The sequence below is a fragment of the Athene cunicularia genome (genome assembly GCF_003259725.1).
Source record: "Athene cunicularia isolate RWA chromosome 2 unlocalized genomic scaffold, athCun1 chr2_part1, whole genome shotgun sequence".
NCBI classification, from domain to species: Eukaryota; Metazoa; Chordata; class Aves; order Strigiformes; family Strigidae; genus Athene; species Athene cunicularia.
Genome location: NW_020799095.1, coordinates 88055903 through 88070911, shown reverse-complemented (window position 1 = coordinate 88070911; position 15009 = coordinate 88055903). Strand labels below are relative to the sequence as shown.

Below are 15009 nucleotides of genomic sequence, written 5' to 3'. Positions count from 1 at the left end.
TGCAGGAAAAAGCACAAAATACTAGTAAAGGAACCATAATAACAAATAAACTAACAGGAAAACAGAATGATACAAAATGTGTTAAGAGGTCACACTTCCTCATCATCCACCAGCATGTGCTTTAGAATTGTTCCTAATCCTGTGGTTTTCTCCATTGTTCTGTCAGCACAGCCATCTCAAGAAGGGGCAATTTCTCAGTTTGGGAATATCAGGTATACTATCCTATTGCCTTCCCAAAATGAAATTTGGAAAGAAATGAGTCCCCAAATTTGGTTAAATAACTGTGCTTCATGGGCATTGGTCTGCTGTAACAGAGTGTATTAGATTCTTCAGCTGATGAGCAATTTTTTTAGGGAAAGAACAGAAGCCATTTGAGCAATTGCTGTTTTAATCTAAAACACACAGAGAAAATACTGTTAACACCAAGGTGTTATTACTAACACTGAATCTATGAAGGAGAAAGGAGAGAATGTGAACTAAAGAGTTGCAAATTACCATTAATCAAGAATATACAGTGAGATTGGACTAAGAACTAATAACACCATCCTACTATAAAAGTAAATGCAGGGGAATGGTACCGTGCTGTACTTCAATACTGAATGAAAAACAAAGACTCTAGACTATGGAGAAGATCACTTAGCACTATTTTTTCTACATCGTACAAAGTTTAAAAAGGGCATAGACCTGCTTTTAGTCCGCCCCAGTTCATCTACTAACTAGATGCAAAGACTCTTTTGCATTAACTAGAAAACAACTTTCATTTTTGGGGGATGAACTGTGTATTTGGGGGCGGGGAAGTTGTTCAGTTCTCCATTAGTTTTGTGGCGTTTTTAGCATTTTCTTCTTAGCAAACTGTGAGTTTTAAGCTTTGCATATATTTACAGAAAGCTAGTATGATTTTTCTCTCGTGCATTTGGAACAGGAGCTGCCCTTTCTGAAACCTCAGTGCTTTATAGTTTGTCGTGAACCATTACTGACAGAGGCTGATGCTGTTTACATAAGTTGGTATTGTATAGTCAGTATTGCATTTTGCAGAATTATGTAACAGAATCCGGTGCCACAAAATAAATTATTATTTTAGCATTGGCATCTAAATTTATACTACATTTTCCTCCTCCTCTGGTTACAGGATGTGATAGGTCTCCAGGTTCTGTTCACCTCAAAGAGTAAATACTACTTGTGCTGGTGTGCAATACCCAAAACCAGAGACTGATGGTTCTGAAAATATGCAGAGTTGCAATCAGATGAAGATGTAATGTGTAGAAGGAGCAAAAGTCTTGGAATAAAATCTGATGATATGACCTGTTTACCTAGATATAACCTTATTGTATTCTGTTGGGCTAAGAATGCATTCATGGAGTGCAGTCTGCAAATCCAAATTTAGCACTCCAAACATAAACACGAAGCAGATCACCAATGTCATGGGTCCGTGTGTTTGCAGGTGGTTTTTAAATTTTTTATTCTAAATATTGGAAGAACAAATGATGTTTTTATTAATATGGCTGTTCTCACTATGTGGAAAAGGTAATGCACACAACAAATCAGAAGTTTTTGGAACTTTTAAATGATTTGATTGACATGACAACACATAATCTGACAAGAATGGAGCGCACAAAATATGAAACTTTAATCACCATTCATGTGCATCAGAAGGACATCTTTGATGATTTGGTAAGTTTTTGAAAACCTTTAAGGGACTTTCTGTAATGAAAAAATTATAAACAAATATTATGATCTATTCTCTTTCAGTAGCTCTGACATTAGTGCCGTGATAGAGCATATCACATTTAGTTTAATTTCATATAGATGTCATGCAGAGAAAGGGGTGAGTTATATACAGGTATGTTCATAGGTTCAGACTTCAGTTTTTAAAATGGTTGTTGTGACATCCATCAAGCACAAATTCACTGTGAGCCAGAGTTTAACTTTTAAAGTTCAACTATTCTCTCAAATTGAAAATCTAATACATTATTTAATTGAAATGTATATGGAAAAAAGTCCCTTTAGAATTGCTATCATGTGATTTCCAGCCTAGTTTATGTGTTGATTTAAGGTAGCAGTTATTCAAAGGTTAAAGCAGTGAGGCTCCATATATTTGAAAAGGGTAGCAACAGTAACCAGTTTTTTTATAATTGAGTTGCATCAGGCTTTCTTTAGATAAGAATGCTGCATATGAAAATATAATTATAAAAATGTAAGTAAAATAACTTTCAAAAAGCTTGTATGATGCAAAGATCAATAATTCAATACTGCATTGTTTAATTTATACATTTATGTTAGAAAGATAAAAATTAAGTGCACATGTAAAGAAGAATAGAAAATCATAATGAAAAATACTGAAAGTTAGAAAGAAAATTGTCAGCTTCTAAGATAGGTATGATTTTATCCTCGACCTGTAATTTTAGATTTATTTTCATAATTATTTTCTCAATTTGACATTTCATTTTCAGTTAATTTAATGTCATCATAAAATTTATTCACAGAAAATCGGTTAAATTTAAAAGGTCTGTATGTGAAAAAAAAAAAATCAGGGGCAAGTCCAAAACTGGGAAAAGGATTCTTAATTGGTACATGTAATATTATCCTTTTCTCTCAAAATGTTCTATTCCCTTCTAAACACATCCCTTTGTGATTGAAAGTAGAGGGAAGAGGCTGAGAATCCAGAATCTCCTCTTCACCTTTAACCATGTCTGCAAGGCCGATAACCAGGACTTCATATTTCATAAGAGGCCAGTGGTTTTGTGATCAAGTATCAAAAATAATGAATCAAGATCTATTAATTTGCTAATATGCCACAAATCTAAATATGTGTGTGGCAAGTTCATACTGAGAAATACAGCCCAAATAAACACACAGACATGCATATGACATATTCAAACATTGTTCATGATTTAGTATTTCTGTGAGTAATGGCACAAGATACCATGCTGTGTAAACTGTAGTGTTACTTAGTGTTTTCCATCACTGTTCTTCAATATCTCTGTAAAACACAATTCATAACCTCTGTACACAATTCAGGGGAAAATCAAAATGATCTAAATGGTCAGAGTATGCCATAAACAGGTTTGAGAAGATAATTCTGGATATCTTTACTCCTGACAAATTCTGCGCATGTTCTTCCAGCTCTTGAATTTATGCATAGTGGAATTTTTTTTTTTTTCTGTACATAATTTAAGATTAATTTGTTATGCTGTTTCATTTCTGTATTAAGGATTTTTCTTTTCCATTATAGGTCCGTATGAATATTAAATCTCCATCTGATTTTGAATGGCAAAAACAGTCTCGATTTTATTTTCTTGAAGACTTGGATAAATGCATTATCCAAATCACTGATGTAGAGTTCACCTACTGCAATGAATACTTAGGGTGCACAGACAGGCTTGTTATAACTCCCTTAACTGACAGGTACTTATAAAAAGAATGCAGTCCATGGTACTGGAGCTAAAACTTAATTCCTTTAATTTAAGCCAGAATTCTTGGGTTTCACTATAATGCTGCAATATCACTGGTAAACAGCAGAGGCCAGTGCTTATATATTCAGCTAGTGAAAGCAGACATCCCTAGGGAGGGGTTTTGAATTCTGAGTGTTTGCTTGAGCTATATGTGCTGTGGTAGGCATTGAAAAACTTACTTGTGCTCTCGATAAATATACCTGAACGCCATACACTTCACCAGCCTAAACAGAGTGGATCTAAAAACCAATATATTGCTTCTTTCAATAACCTAGCAGTTGCATGAGAATTTGGGATTACGGCAAGTGCTGCATTTGAAGTCACCCTAGAGGAAAAAGCAGTAAATCAGGACATAGCATTGAATAACTAGCGTCAATATGATTTTAAGCAAGGCCTATGGAGAATTACAGGACTACAAACACGAAAAAGCTCTGAGGGCAAAACAAGGAGAACTTTTTATTGCTGGAGTGTTAGATATACAGCACAGCACAAACTCCATTAGATACAAATTTTCCTAAAGTACTTGGTAGTGCTTCAGGTAGGCAAGAGGCAGATGTATTTGCTATGCCAGAACTTGTTCAATCATTTGTTGTGTGAAGAATGACTCCAGGCCATTGAATTAGTGTTGGAATTGTCTTTGCACTCTCTGTGCTACTAGATTTTATTTACTAGTGAAATTTCAGACTTTTGCCGATTTCTGAACCAAAATTATGGCCAGTGAGCTAGTTAAGAGCCAAACCCCTATGTTTGGATACTTGGCTTTTAATATGTAACACACATCTTTCAAATTCTGTTATGTACTCTGCTATTCCTAGGCTAGATAGAGATCTGTTTGCAGCAGTAAACATGCAGTCGATTAGTGGGTATGGCAGCACTACCATGCAGTCAGTATTTTTGCCCACCAGGAGGGACAGTATCAAGAATATTGTCATTCAAAATTTGTTCACAGAATTAAAATGCAACCTAATTGGTTAGGGATTGATTCAAGGTGCTATGTCACACCAGACTGAAAACTGGCCCAGGGTGACATTATCAAAGAGGTATCTGGTTTTGGGAAAACCTAGAAAAGCCAAACGGAGCTGCAGGGATTGGTGGCTATCCACTGTCATATATTGAGAGAGTATTTGAAGCAAAGATCTTTTCTAGTATTGGCATGAGAAACTTACATATCTAAGCAGTGTTGCATAAGACGATATTTTATTCCCCTTATAGGCTTTTTCAATTTTAATATTGCTATATGGACTTGTATGAGCTTCTGAGTATTTTCAGGTAATGATATCTTTGCTTTCCATTAATCAGCTTGGAGTCAAGTGCTGTTTGGCTAATGATTTTGTGTTCAGAAAGATTCTCAAGGCACATGATAAATACACACTGGCTGTAGTACATTACATTAAGATAATGGGACTGAAATTGAGTGCTCCTAAACATCATGTCAGACACAGACCATGCCATGGCAGATATAAAAAATAAAATCTAAGTTCTGTTTAGGACTTGCATTTGTATACAGTTTGTCTCATTTTCAGTAGCAGAATTGTTAGGAGTGTTAACTGAGTGCCTGTTAACTGATTACTGAGTAGTAAGGTGATAAAGCATTAGTACTGCTATTATATTAGAATGAGTACTGTATTATTTTATAGGAAGTAATACTAGCTGGTGTCATTTAGGTTTTCTCTCTCCAGATATATCATAAAGCTAGTGAGTTTCACAGGGTTGAAATGAGCTTGCTGGAATTTTGGAGCATTGTAGGTTAGAACAATAGTCTTTCTACACCCTTCAGTAGTCCACACACCATCTGGGGATGCTGAGACTTAAAACTGAGGATGTCAACCCAGGATGGAAGTTGAAGCAGAAGATGGTCCTAGGATTCATGCATCTCTCCTCTTCTTTCTGCATTGCCCATTACAATGTTTCCTCTTGTCCATTCTCCTCCTGGAACTGAGACCTGTGACTGGCAGCACTGCTCTGGTTTTGGCATGCTGATAGAGAAATGGCAAGAGTGAGAGCTGTTTCCAGTCTCTGTGCCTTCTTATTGGGCAGATCAGAGAGCTTATTTTGTGTGCTGTGGGGCATAGGAGGATGGGAAAAATGCAGAAACCTAGTTTGTCTGGGTGCTGCAGAATGACTCCATGGAGGGAGGGCATGTGAGTCATGTGAGAAAATCACAATGCTACAGTATTTTAGTATTCAGCATTTAGACTTGGCCTGTGCATTTCCTGGGCTGTTGCAGTCATTGCTGTGATGGATGCATGCTTTTCTGCACGTGGAGCAAAGGCGGTACTACTCAGCTTCAGTGTGCAAAAGGGGTGATGAGGACTTGCCACACAGAAGCACACCCTTTTCTGCCCCCTTCCCCAGCTCTGTATAATACAACTGCTGTGGTTACATTAATGGACTTCAAGTACTTATTAGTAGAAAAAGATTAATATAACTCTCTGTTCTGTCTTTAGGTGTTACATCACTTTGGCACAGGCCTTGGGCATGAGTATGGGTGGTGCACCAGCAGGACCTGCAGGGACAGGGAAAACAGAAACAACTAAAGACATGGGCAAATGCCTGGGAAAGTATGTTGTTGTTTTCAATTGTTCAGACCAAATGGACTACAGAGGACTTGGGCGTATCTATAAAGGTAAGAAATAATCTGTTTTGTTCATTTTAGAGTCAGGAATTTTTGTCTCTTCACTAATGAGCGAGCAATGTTAAGGTGTTTTTTGTCTCTGTTTCCTCTTATTTCCAAACACTTATCAACTCCTGATATTTGATTACTTCTCTTTTTTCTTTCCTATTTTCTGCCTGCATGCTTCCCAGTTGTTTTTTGGTTTTTGTTTTTGGTTTTTGTTTTTCTTTAATATTCTTGGCATGTGTTTCCTATGTACCTCTTCTTTTCCTTTTCCCTTTTAAGCTTTCAGCTGATTTTCTTTATGCCTCTATCCCACCCATCGCAAGGGGGGAGGATATTTTTCCTCCCTTGTCATTTTTGTATCAGGCAAGTCAAACAAATACAAAGCTGAACAATGTTGTGCAAGGCAGAGTAACATGCAAAGTGGTGCAGTGTCTTACTTCAAACTCTAGACATTTTTTGAAACAGGAAGATGAGATAGTGGTCAAACTCTGGTAACTTTTCATGGTAAGTGGAGTTTTGAAGTTTATGTTGCAAACAGTGACCAAGTGATCCAATATATCTGGACTACATTATGTCTATTTTCTCATATATTGCTCCTATGGGTTAGATGGATAGATGGACTGGAGACTACAGAATGTCCCCGTTTTCTGTGAGTGATAGGCTCTTAAATCCAACACAAGGTATCATAAACATAATTTTCACTGTTGTGATATCACTTGAAGGTTAAAATATAACCTGAAGATCATTTCTAGTTTTAATAAAGAAGCCAGCAAAGCTGGCCAGGATTTTAATAAAAGTAACTTTTGTCTTTGACTTCTTATTTAAGAGTTTGAGAGTTTCCAATTAAGCTTTACTAATAGAGACAGAAAACCTGAAAGGTATGCCAGGTTTGAATTAGGTGATTTTGTATTAATTGTGAAAAGATTTTTTATATTTTTCTCATCTCTTCTGTGGTTTTACCAGCTTTGTTTGTGGTTGAATTGGATCAAGACGATCAACAATACATATTGGGGAAGAACTAAGTTAAAAGCAGTACTAGTACTGGCTTCACTGGACTCCTTCCTCCTAATCCTTTTGTTCTTTTACATGTATTTTTAGGCCTCTGACTTGTTAAATTTTTTTAATGGCCATATCAAAAAGAAGGAAATAGGAAGAAGTAGAGCAGGGAAAGAAGGGGAAAAAATGATTTAACTAGTTTGACAAGTTTTTTCTAATCATGACTCAGAAGTTTTATAGCAGTGCATTCTGCAGAATGCCATGCTTCTTACTAATCAACACATTAGTCCATTTATAAGAACGTGAAAATAGATAGGAAAGAAACATTTCCATTCTTTCTTTCTTTGCCTCAGCCAGCCTCCATCCACTATTCCTCTGAGCCATGAGTCATGACAGAACAGAGACACGGAGCTTTGAAAAGGCACTGGTGTCTGTTAGCTTCTCTCTCTCTTTGAGGCATGCTCATGTCTGTTGCCTTCCCTCCCACTGAGGATTTTCCTAGTTGGAGATGCAGTAAGGGGCCAGCAAGATAGCTGGAGAAAACAGTCAAGGAGTCACTGCTACAAAAAGAGAGGATGAAGTGCTTCCTGCTAGGGCACCCCTATTATTTCCGTACCAGGAATCTGAGGTGGTGTAGTAAATATTAAAGCAGTGAATGATAGAGCTAGTGACCATCCTTAGCTCTTGTGAGAGTTTAATCCCAGTCCTGAACTGATCCCATAAATAGCCACTCTTCTATAATAGCTAAAATTCTGCTAACGCCACAAGAATAAAAAGTTTGATCACAGTCTTCATGTAAAGCATTAGTCAGTCTCTTAGCTCATCTTTTAGCTTTACCTTTAGCTTTGGTCTTTTTAGATGCATGCAGGTGTTCACTGCCTAGGAGCAGTAGCCCCAGAAGACAGGTTTCATAGTATCCCATTAAATCACACCGGGATGTGGGTTAAACTTTTATAGAAGCTGATGACTTATGTGCTGAATATACTGTGTTATTATAGTCCTTACCTGAGGTAAAGACTGTGTTTATAACCAAGGCCAGATATTTGCATATCAAGAGAGAAAATAGTTACCTAATTTCTATGGAAAGCTGCTCATTTATATAATATCAAACAAACTGAGGATAATTTCTAAGCTAGAAATTGAACTAGCTGCATGTGAATACCTTTAGTCAAGGTCACAAGTTTCTCACAGCACCTCATGTAATGCCCAGATCTTTGGGCCAACTTTTAGCTGCATGTCTTTTATCATGCATGCAGACTTTTAGTGTCCCAAGTTTATTTTACTCATTGGTAATAAACAGAAGAGGGCTGGGACCAGCTTGCTGTGTGGCTAAACATGAATATGCTCATAACACCAAGGTGCAGTCATCTACTGGTCTCTGCTGTACCTGCAGTCATCTGTCCAGAGGGGGGATGTCAGCCTTTGTTTTTCCTTGGAGTGGGGTTGTCTTTCATCTCACCAAGCTCTTGTTTTTTTACCTCTCTGCTTCTTCTCTGAGCATGTTTGTATCTCTTTATGTTACCGTCTTTTTTCCTGACTGCTTTGTATTACACTGTTTGTGACTTGTGTCAGTTCAGACATCTAGACTGTATCCTTGCTTTGTTTCTGCCTTCTTATCCTGAGTGCTGTGGTAACATCCTTTCTCATTTCACATTGAGGCAATAGTGATAACTGCTGCTTGTCACTGCCTTTTTTTTAGTAAAACTGAACACAATGAGCTCAGTTTTAGTGCTCAGCTTTCTTTGTTTTGTTTGTTTTTATAAGCTGACCATTTTCCATGTAATATTGTCATCTATGCAACAAAAGCTAAATAATACTGTGTAATGTGTCCTTGTTATCTGGTTGCCTCATATAATGGCATGCTGGTGTTCAATGTGAGTTAGAAAAGATGCTTAGAGAGCTCAACAGATTGCTGGTCAGACGACCATGATGCCTGTGACTGATTACCTCAGTCAATTTTCTAGTGGAATGGTGGCTTACTTCTCAGAGAATTTGCCTGGGAATTAGATAATAGATCCAGCTGAATAGAGCCTGAATAGGGTGATTTTTTTCCAGCATTCATCAGACTGTTGTGTATCTGGGAAGAAATGTAAAATTCTCTTCCTATTTAAGTCATTGATGTTTGCATTTGTGAAGGGCACCAGTTCCTTTGGACTTATTTTCACAACCTGGAAGGGCCTGACTTGGAATCACAGTTTTTATGTTGAAATGTCTCGAGATATCTGGTATTCCTTGAACAGCGGATATACTGAAGTTAGGGAAAGAAATAAGCTCTTTTTGGTTTAATAGTAGGAGCAAAATGAGTTTCGAGAAAGATTCTTTAATGCCTATGAGATTTTTAATGGAAAAGAATAGTAGTTCTTCACAGATGTAAAAGCGTTGCATGCAGACTGATAAGAAAGTTCTCATGAAACACACTACATATTTTAGTGAACACATTTGAGAAATTCTTCAGAATTCCCCATATCTGTGAGGCTTTGTACTCCATTACCAATGCTTCCTCTTTCAAAATTTTCACTTCATCTGGTGCTGTGGGTTAAATTATCAGGTACTAGCAGATTTAGCAGTGAGAACAAAAAGGAGGTGTGGAGTTAGTGTTGTCATGTCTGCTGCCATGTGTCCAGATTTTTTTCTGTAAGAACAGTATTTGATCTTCAGAATAAAGAAATAGGAATATATAATATAATATACATAACATAACAATCTATTGTATACTATAAAATTATAATTTACAATTCTCCTGGTTGGCTCAGAGCTGAGGTTCTGTCTCCCTGTCTCTCTCCTCTTTTGTCTTCCTGTACAACTCCAGCTATTCACAGGCAGATGGTCTAGTCAAGATGTCCAAGGCCTGGACTTTCATCTTTGATAGTTTTGTTTTTGAAATTTGAACCAAAAAGTAGATACACATCTGAATTGGACCAGAGGTAACCCATGAAAGCACCAGGGAAGGAAATGAGAAGGAGAATTTTCAAGTTTTCTATTATGTCAAATTCAGTGTTAAAATTGCCCAGGAACAGCAAATCAGGAGTACTTCATCACTGTTAGTGAAAAGTGTTGATGAATACTCTTTAGCAAACCTTTTGTCTGTGGTTGTCTGTAGATGAGTGCAAAAGTCGTGTTTGCTTTGGTTCTGTTTTCTGTAGTCAGTCAAACAATTCCAGTCTTATCTGAGGTACCTTTTTGTGATTTAATATTTAATGCAATATTTAATGTAAGACTTGATATTTATCTTAATCCAGAAGCTGAATAAACAAGTATGGAACTCTGTAAATTCTTTCAGGATCAATGAATACCTTGTAGCTTACTGCTTCTGGGCTGCACTTTGGCTAGACAGAGTTCTGTTTTAGTGAAATTTGCTTTGAATTATGTCACTATAGTTCTACCCCTCTGTAAAATCTTAAATGTGTTGTTTCAATACAAAAGAGAGTTTATAGCTGCTTTGCCAAGACTAATTACTTCACTGGCACACTATTTTAGCCAGACCTCCCCATGCAGAAGAGCACAGAGGGTATTACCACCTGGCACTTTGGGTCACCTGGCAGGACAGGGGTTGTCACAGTAGCCTGCAACATACTTTGTGTTTGTGGCCCTAGTACCTGCACTGGGGACTGTGGCCACAACATAGTGTTCAAGGGTCAGGCCACCCAGCTGTCTATATATCTATCATAGAGTCACTGACATGAAAGGGACATGGCACTTCATTGCGGAGATGCATTTTTAAGTCTTTCTGAGGGGGGGTGTAGCTATGCTGTGTGGTTCTTGCATCACGTGAGGACCAGGTCTGTAGGATATCTCTACTGATTGGGGTGGTTGTCACATTTCTTAGACATAGTTAAAGATCTCTTTAGTCTGACCTTTATTTTCTGCATTTATTCTATTTTTGTATTTAATTACCGTAAAATGTTTTGTGTGGGGACAAATTAATGCACAGTATGACAATGCACAACAAAATTACATTGTGTCTAAGCTGTTTTGCAGCTGACAGTTTGCTTGCTGTGCTTTTGCTTGTGTTTGTGTGGGTGTATACATATGTGTGTATTTTCTTTCCTTTTTCCTTTTGAACACCGCCAGAATGAAATGATTTTGCAAGAACTGAATTTATTCAAAGCTGTGGGATATTGGCCTTGCCTGAGAGTCAGGTTTCCTAACTCTATGCAGCAGGTGGCATTACAGAACAAGTGATTTTTTTTTTTCCTTTCCCAAGGAAACGTATGGTTAGAACTGAACCTCACCGTTCTATACAGAAAGTAATTTCAAAGCCCTTTAATATACAGATAGTAACTGTAATAGACAATATTATATGAAACAAAGTCTTTTTGTTAAAGGATATCATCCAGCTTTAGGGCTTTTCCTTGTTGCATCTCAAAGAGTAGATATTGATGTGCAATAAAGTAGAAAGAACACTTTTTTTTTAGAATGGATTCTAGTAGTCATATAATACATGTAACAAAAGGGGACAAATGTATTTGAAAAATCTCTGTAAGAATTTTTCATCATAGAGCAGCAAGAATGGGACAACTGCATGAGGGAAGACAAGCTAGGAGCCCAGGGTGACCATCACACAGGCAAGGACAGTGACTTCACTGACCACAGCACGGTCCCACAGTGCCTGAGCGGGGCAGGTTGGTGACAGCTTGTTTTCATCAGCTGTTCAAGTGAACATCAGACAAAGGTAAATAACAGGCTGGGTCCACCTAGGATGTTCACTCAGAAACAGCAGGAGACAAAGCTGGAGGTAAAACTCTGAATAGTTCTGGGGTCCTTGAGGAAGTTCAGACAGCAAGTCAGGGTGACAGGAGATAGGGCTGTGCCCAAACCTACATACAACATAGCGCAGATCTGCCTGAGCTGAAATGAAGCTCCTGGACTGGAGGAGAGAGAGTATGGATAGAAACCCCAGTTAAGGCTGGTCAGGGCAATTAAGGCCTGTTGGTGCATCCAGGGCCCTGATATTCCTCATAGAAGAGGGACAACATGAGCTAAAAGACTTGCTGCCACATCAGTGAAATCAAGGAACATTCTTTATTTGTTTTTAAAGACAGTAAGATTGAGTCTTTCATGTTTAAGTATGTTAGATATGTTCAAGTAAGTCTATAGACTTACTTTAATGTTTGCTTCATTGTGACATTGTGGTATTTTTATATATTCCATTTGCTTTTAAATTTTGTAATTAAGTCCATGTGACTTTTTATTATCTTCAAATTATTTTCTTTAGGAGTATGTTTTTCCTTATCATATAACAGAAATTAGTTAGCAGTAGTTTAGGAAAAAGATTGCCCTGCATATGGAATTGAACTGAATTTTATGTGAGATCTGCAGTGTTGCCTTAGCTGAATCAAATCTTAAGGAGTCAGTTTTGGCTGTACTACCACTGGTTTTGATCTGGTGTGACTCCACTAATTTTGTTGAAGAGTTCTTCCAAAATTACATGGGTGAAAAAGACCAGTCAATGCAACAATATTAAAAGAAGTGGTTAATGGGCATGAAAAATGGTTAAAAATGAATGTAAGTTTTTTTTTTTTTTTTTTTTTTTTTTCTATCTGCAATAACTGAGAAGTATTGATTTGGCTATGATAGCTGATCACAGTAGAAGATGGGACAGAGTAGAAGAGGGGCAGAGAAGAAACATAAAAGGGGTCTCAAGAGGGTTTGGAGTAAGATGAGAGGTCCTAGAGGAACATCTTAAAGAGCAGGAGAAGATCAGACAAGGAACAGTAGAGGGAAGGGTAGAAGGATAATATGAGCAGAACACACCAGAGCAAAGACAAGGGAAAATGTGAAAGAGAAAACAAAACAAAGTGAAAAAGTATGTATTAATAGTATTGATTTTTGAGTACTTTCTCTTCCATTAGCTTAAGTGTCTTAAGGGATAAACATTACACATAAACCACCCCTTGGTTTATTTTACCAGTGCTAATAGACGTTGCAATATATAGTATGGGGATTTGGCGGGGCTCTGGGCATAGCTGTTCAACATTGCAAACACACAAATGCCTTTTCTTGAACATGTGCTTTATTTCCACATTTGGCACTGCCTTCAAATGGCTTAAGACAAGCTGAGCTCCACTAGTCCAGTGGAGTGAATTAAACAGCTCTGAATATTTGTTTGTAGCACCAGTTAAAGTACTGATCCAGGTTCTAGAAATGTACAGAAATCTACTGATCCAGGCAATAGAAAATACTAGTCCAGTGTGGACTTTGTGAAGGGAAGAGATGGCATCCGTGAAGTTCCTGTGTAGACTTATTAGCCTTTGTATCTTGTGAAATGAACATGTTCACATGATACAGAAGGAAGAGTACTTGACTCTCTCAAAAGACATCCATGATGTTTATGGATACTAATGTCTGTCTAGAACTCCATGGCCATTAACAGTTGTAAGTGTGACATCAGATTCCTCTCTCTTGAACAGCAGGATACTATTCTCCAACAATTTTTGCCCTATGAATTAATTGTTAGAAAATGCTACAATGTTTCTGTCACAAATGTAGTGATGTCTGATTTGATCCTGTGCTTTTCATTTAGGTAAATGTCTCTCAAGCTCACCTTTGACAATTTCACCTGATGCATAGATGAGTTTCCATGTATATGGATGTTTATGCTACTAGGTGCTATATACAGTATTACTGAACACTTTCTGCCTTATGGTTGCTATAAAATTTTAGGATTCTTTGTAAAGAAGTTTATTTCTTCCAAGGGGTAGTTCATTTTCTGGGTGTCATTAATGCACAGCCTAATTTATTCTGAGTTTTTACTTCTCGTTTTACTCTGCATTCATGCTCTCTATTCTTCCCATGTTACTTTAAGTTGTATAGAATATGCTGTATTTTATACATAAATTATTATTGTTTGAACTGATATTTTAATGTAGTATTTTTCTCTTTACTTTTTTTAGGTTTAGCCCAGTCAGGTGCATGGGGTTGCTTCGATGAATTTAACCGCATTGAACTTCCAGTTTTATCAGTAGCTGCTCAGCAGATATATATCGTACTTCAGTGTAAGAAAAATAAGAAACGTCAGTTTATTTTCACTGATGGTGATGTTGTTGACATGGACAGAGAATTTGGTATATTTCTGACTATGGTATGTGTGTGAATATATGTAAATGGCATCATTGTGAAAAATCTTTCCTATTTCATTTCCCATTGAAATTTCTGCATTGAACTCATTGGAACTGTCTGGTAGAAAATAATACAATTTGAACAATAATTTGATGAAATAATAATGACAATAATTATGATATTTTCTCTTGCCCATATTTTTAACTGGAACTTAGGACTTCAGGTATGCAATTATCATTAACTGCATATTTTAAAGGCTTTTTTAGTTGAATGTTTAACAGTTTGAGACTAAACCCAGCCATCTCATGGTTTTAGTCAAATCTGTCAAAATAAAACTGAAGTAATTGACCACTGCAAGGACTGCTGTAGTTGGTCTGGTCAGTATTTCACCACGTGTGAAGAACTTTTCTATACGTCTATACGAAGTCCTTCTATACAACAGCATGAAGGAAAGCACCATCACTGTGGTTCACTGGCCTACTGAGGATTTATCTTTGGTGCCTGTGGAATGTTTCTAGCAGTGCAGGAGACAAAGAAGCAGGAAAGTGTAAGAATACCTTTAAAAGATCGTTGTAGGTCCCTCTTCTTAGTTATAGGCTACATATCCATGACTCAAAATGGAAGCATTTGTCTTTAAGGTTTCATACCCTTTTAAAATATTATCACTTTAATTTGAAAAAGGACAAATTAGTGGCATACAAAGGCCAGTGGGAAGGCAGTTTGGAAACATCTGGAAGAGTTTAAGAAGTTATCACTGTATAGCCAGCAACTACTGCTGTCACAGCTGAGCCATGCAGTAGTCACATGAATGACTTAGACATCTTCTGTGAAAGGTCAGATCCATTAGTTCAAATTATATTCGGTAATGGCTTGCACTGCTTG

At 37.2% G+C, this 15009-nt stretch overlaps 1 protein-coding gene across 1 annotated transcript in view; it reads left to right on the top strand.

The window, feature by feature from the left end:
• The window catches only part of LOC113476231 (dynein heavy chain 5, axonemal-like), a 170286-nt gene that overhangs the window by 57006 nt on the left and 98271 nt on the right, over nucleotides 1-15009 (top strand). The window contains exons 39-42 of the mRNA XM_026841585.1: nucleotides 1525-1671; nucleotides 3233-3405; nucleotides 5900-6078; nucleotides 13962-14149. Of these exons, the coding sequence (XP_026697386.1) occupies nucleotides 1525-1671; nucleotides 3233-3405; nucleotides 5900-6078; nucleotides 13962-14149 (687 nt within the window). The remainder of the gene's footprint in view (nucleotides 1-1524; nucleotides 1672-3232; nucleotides 3406-5899; nucleotides 6079-13961; nucleotides 14150-15009) is intronic.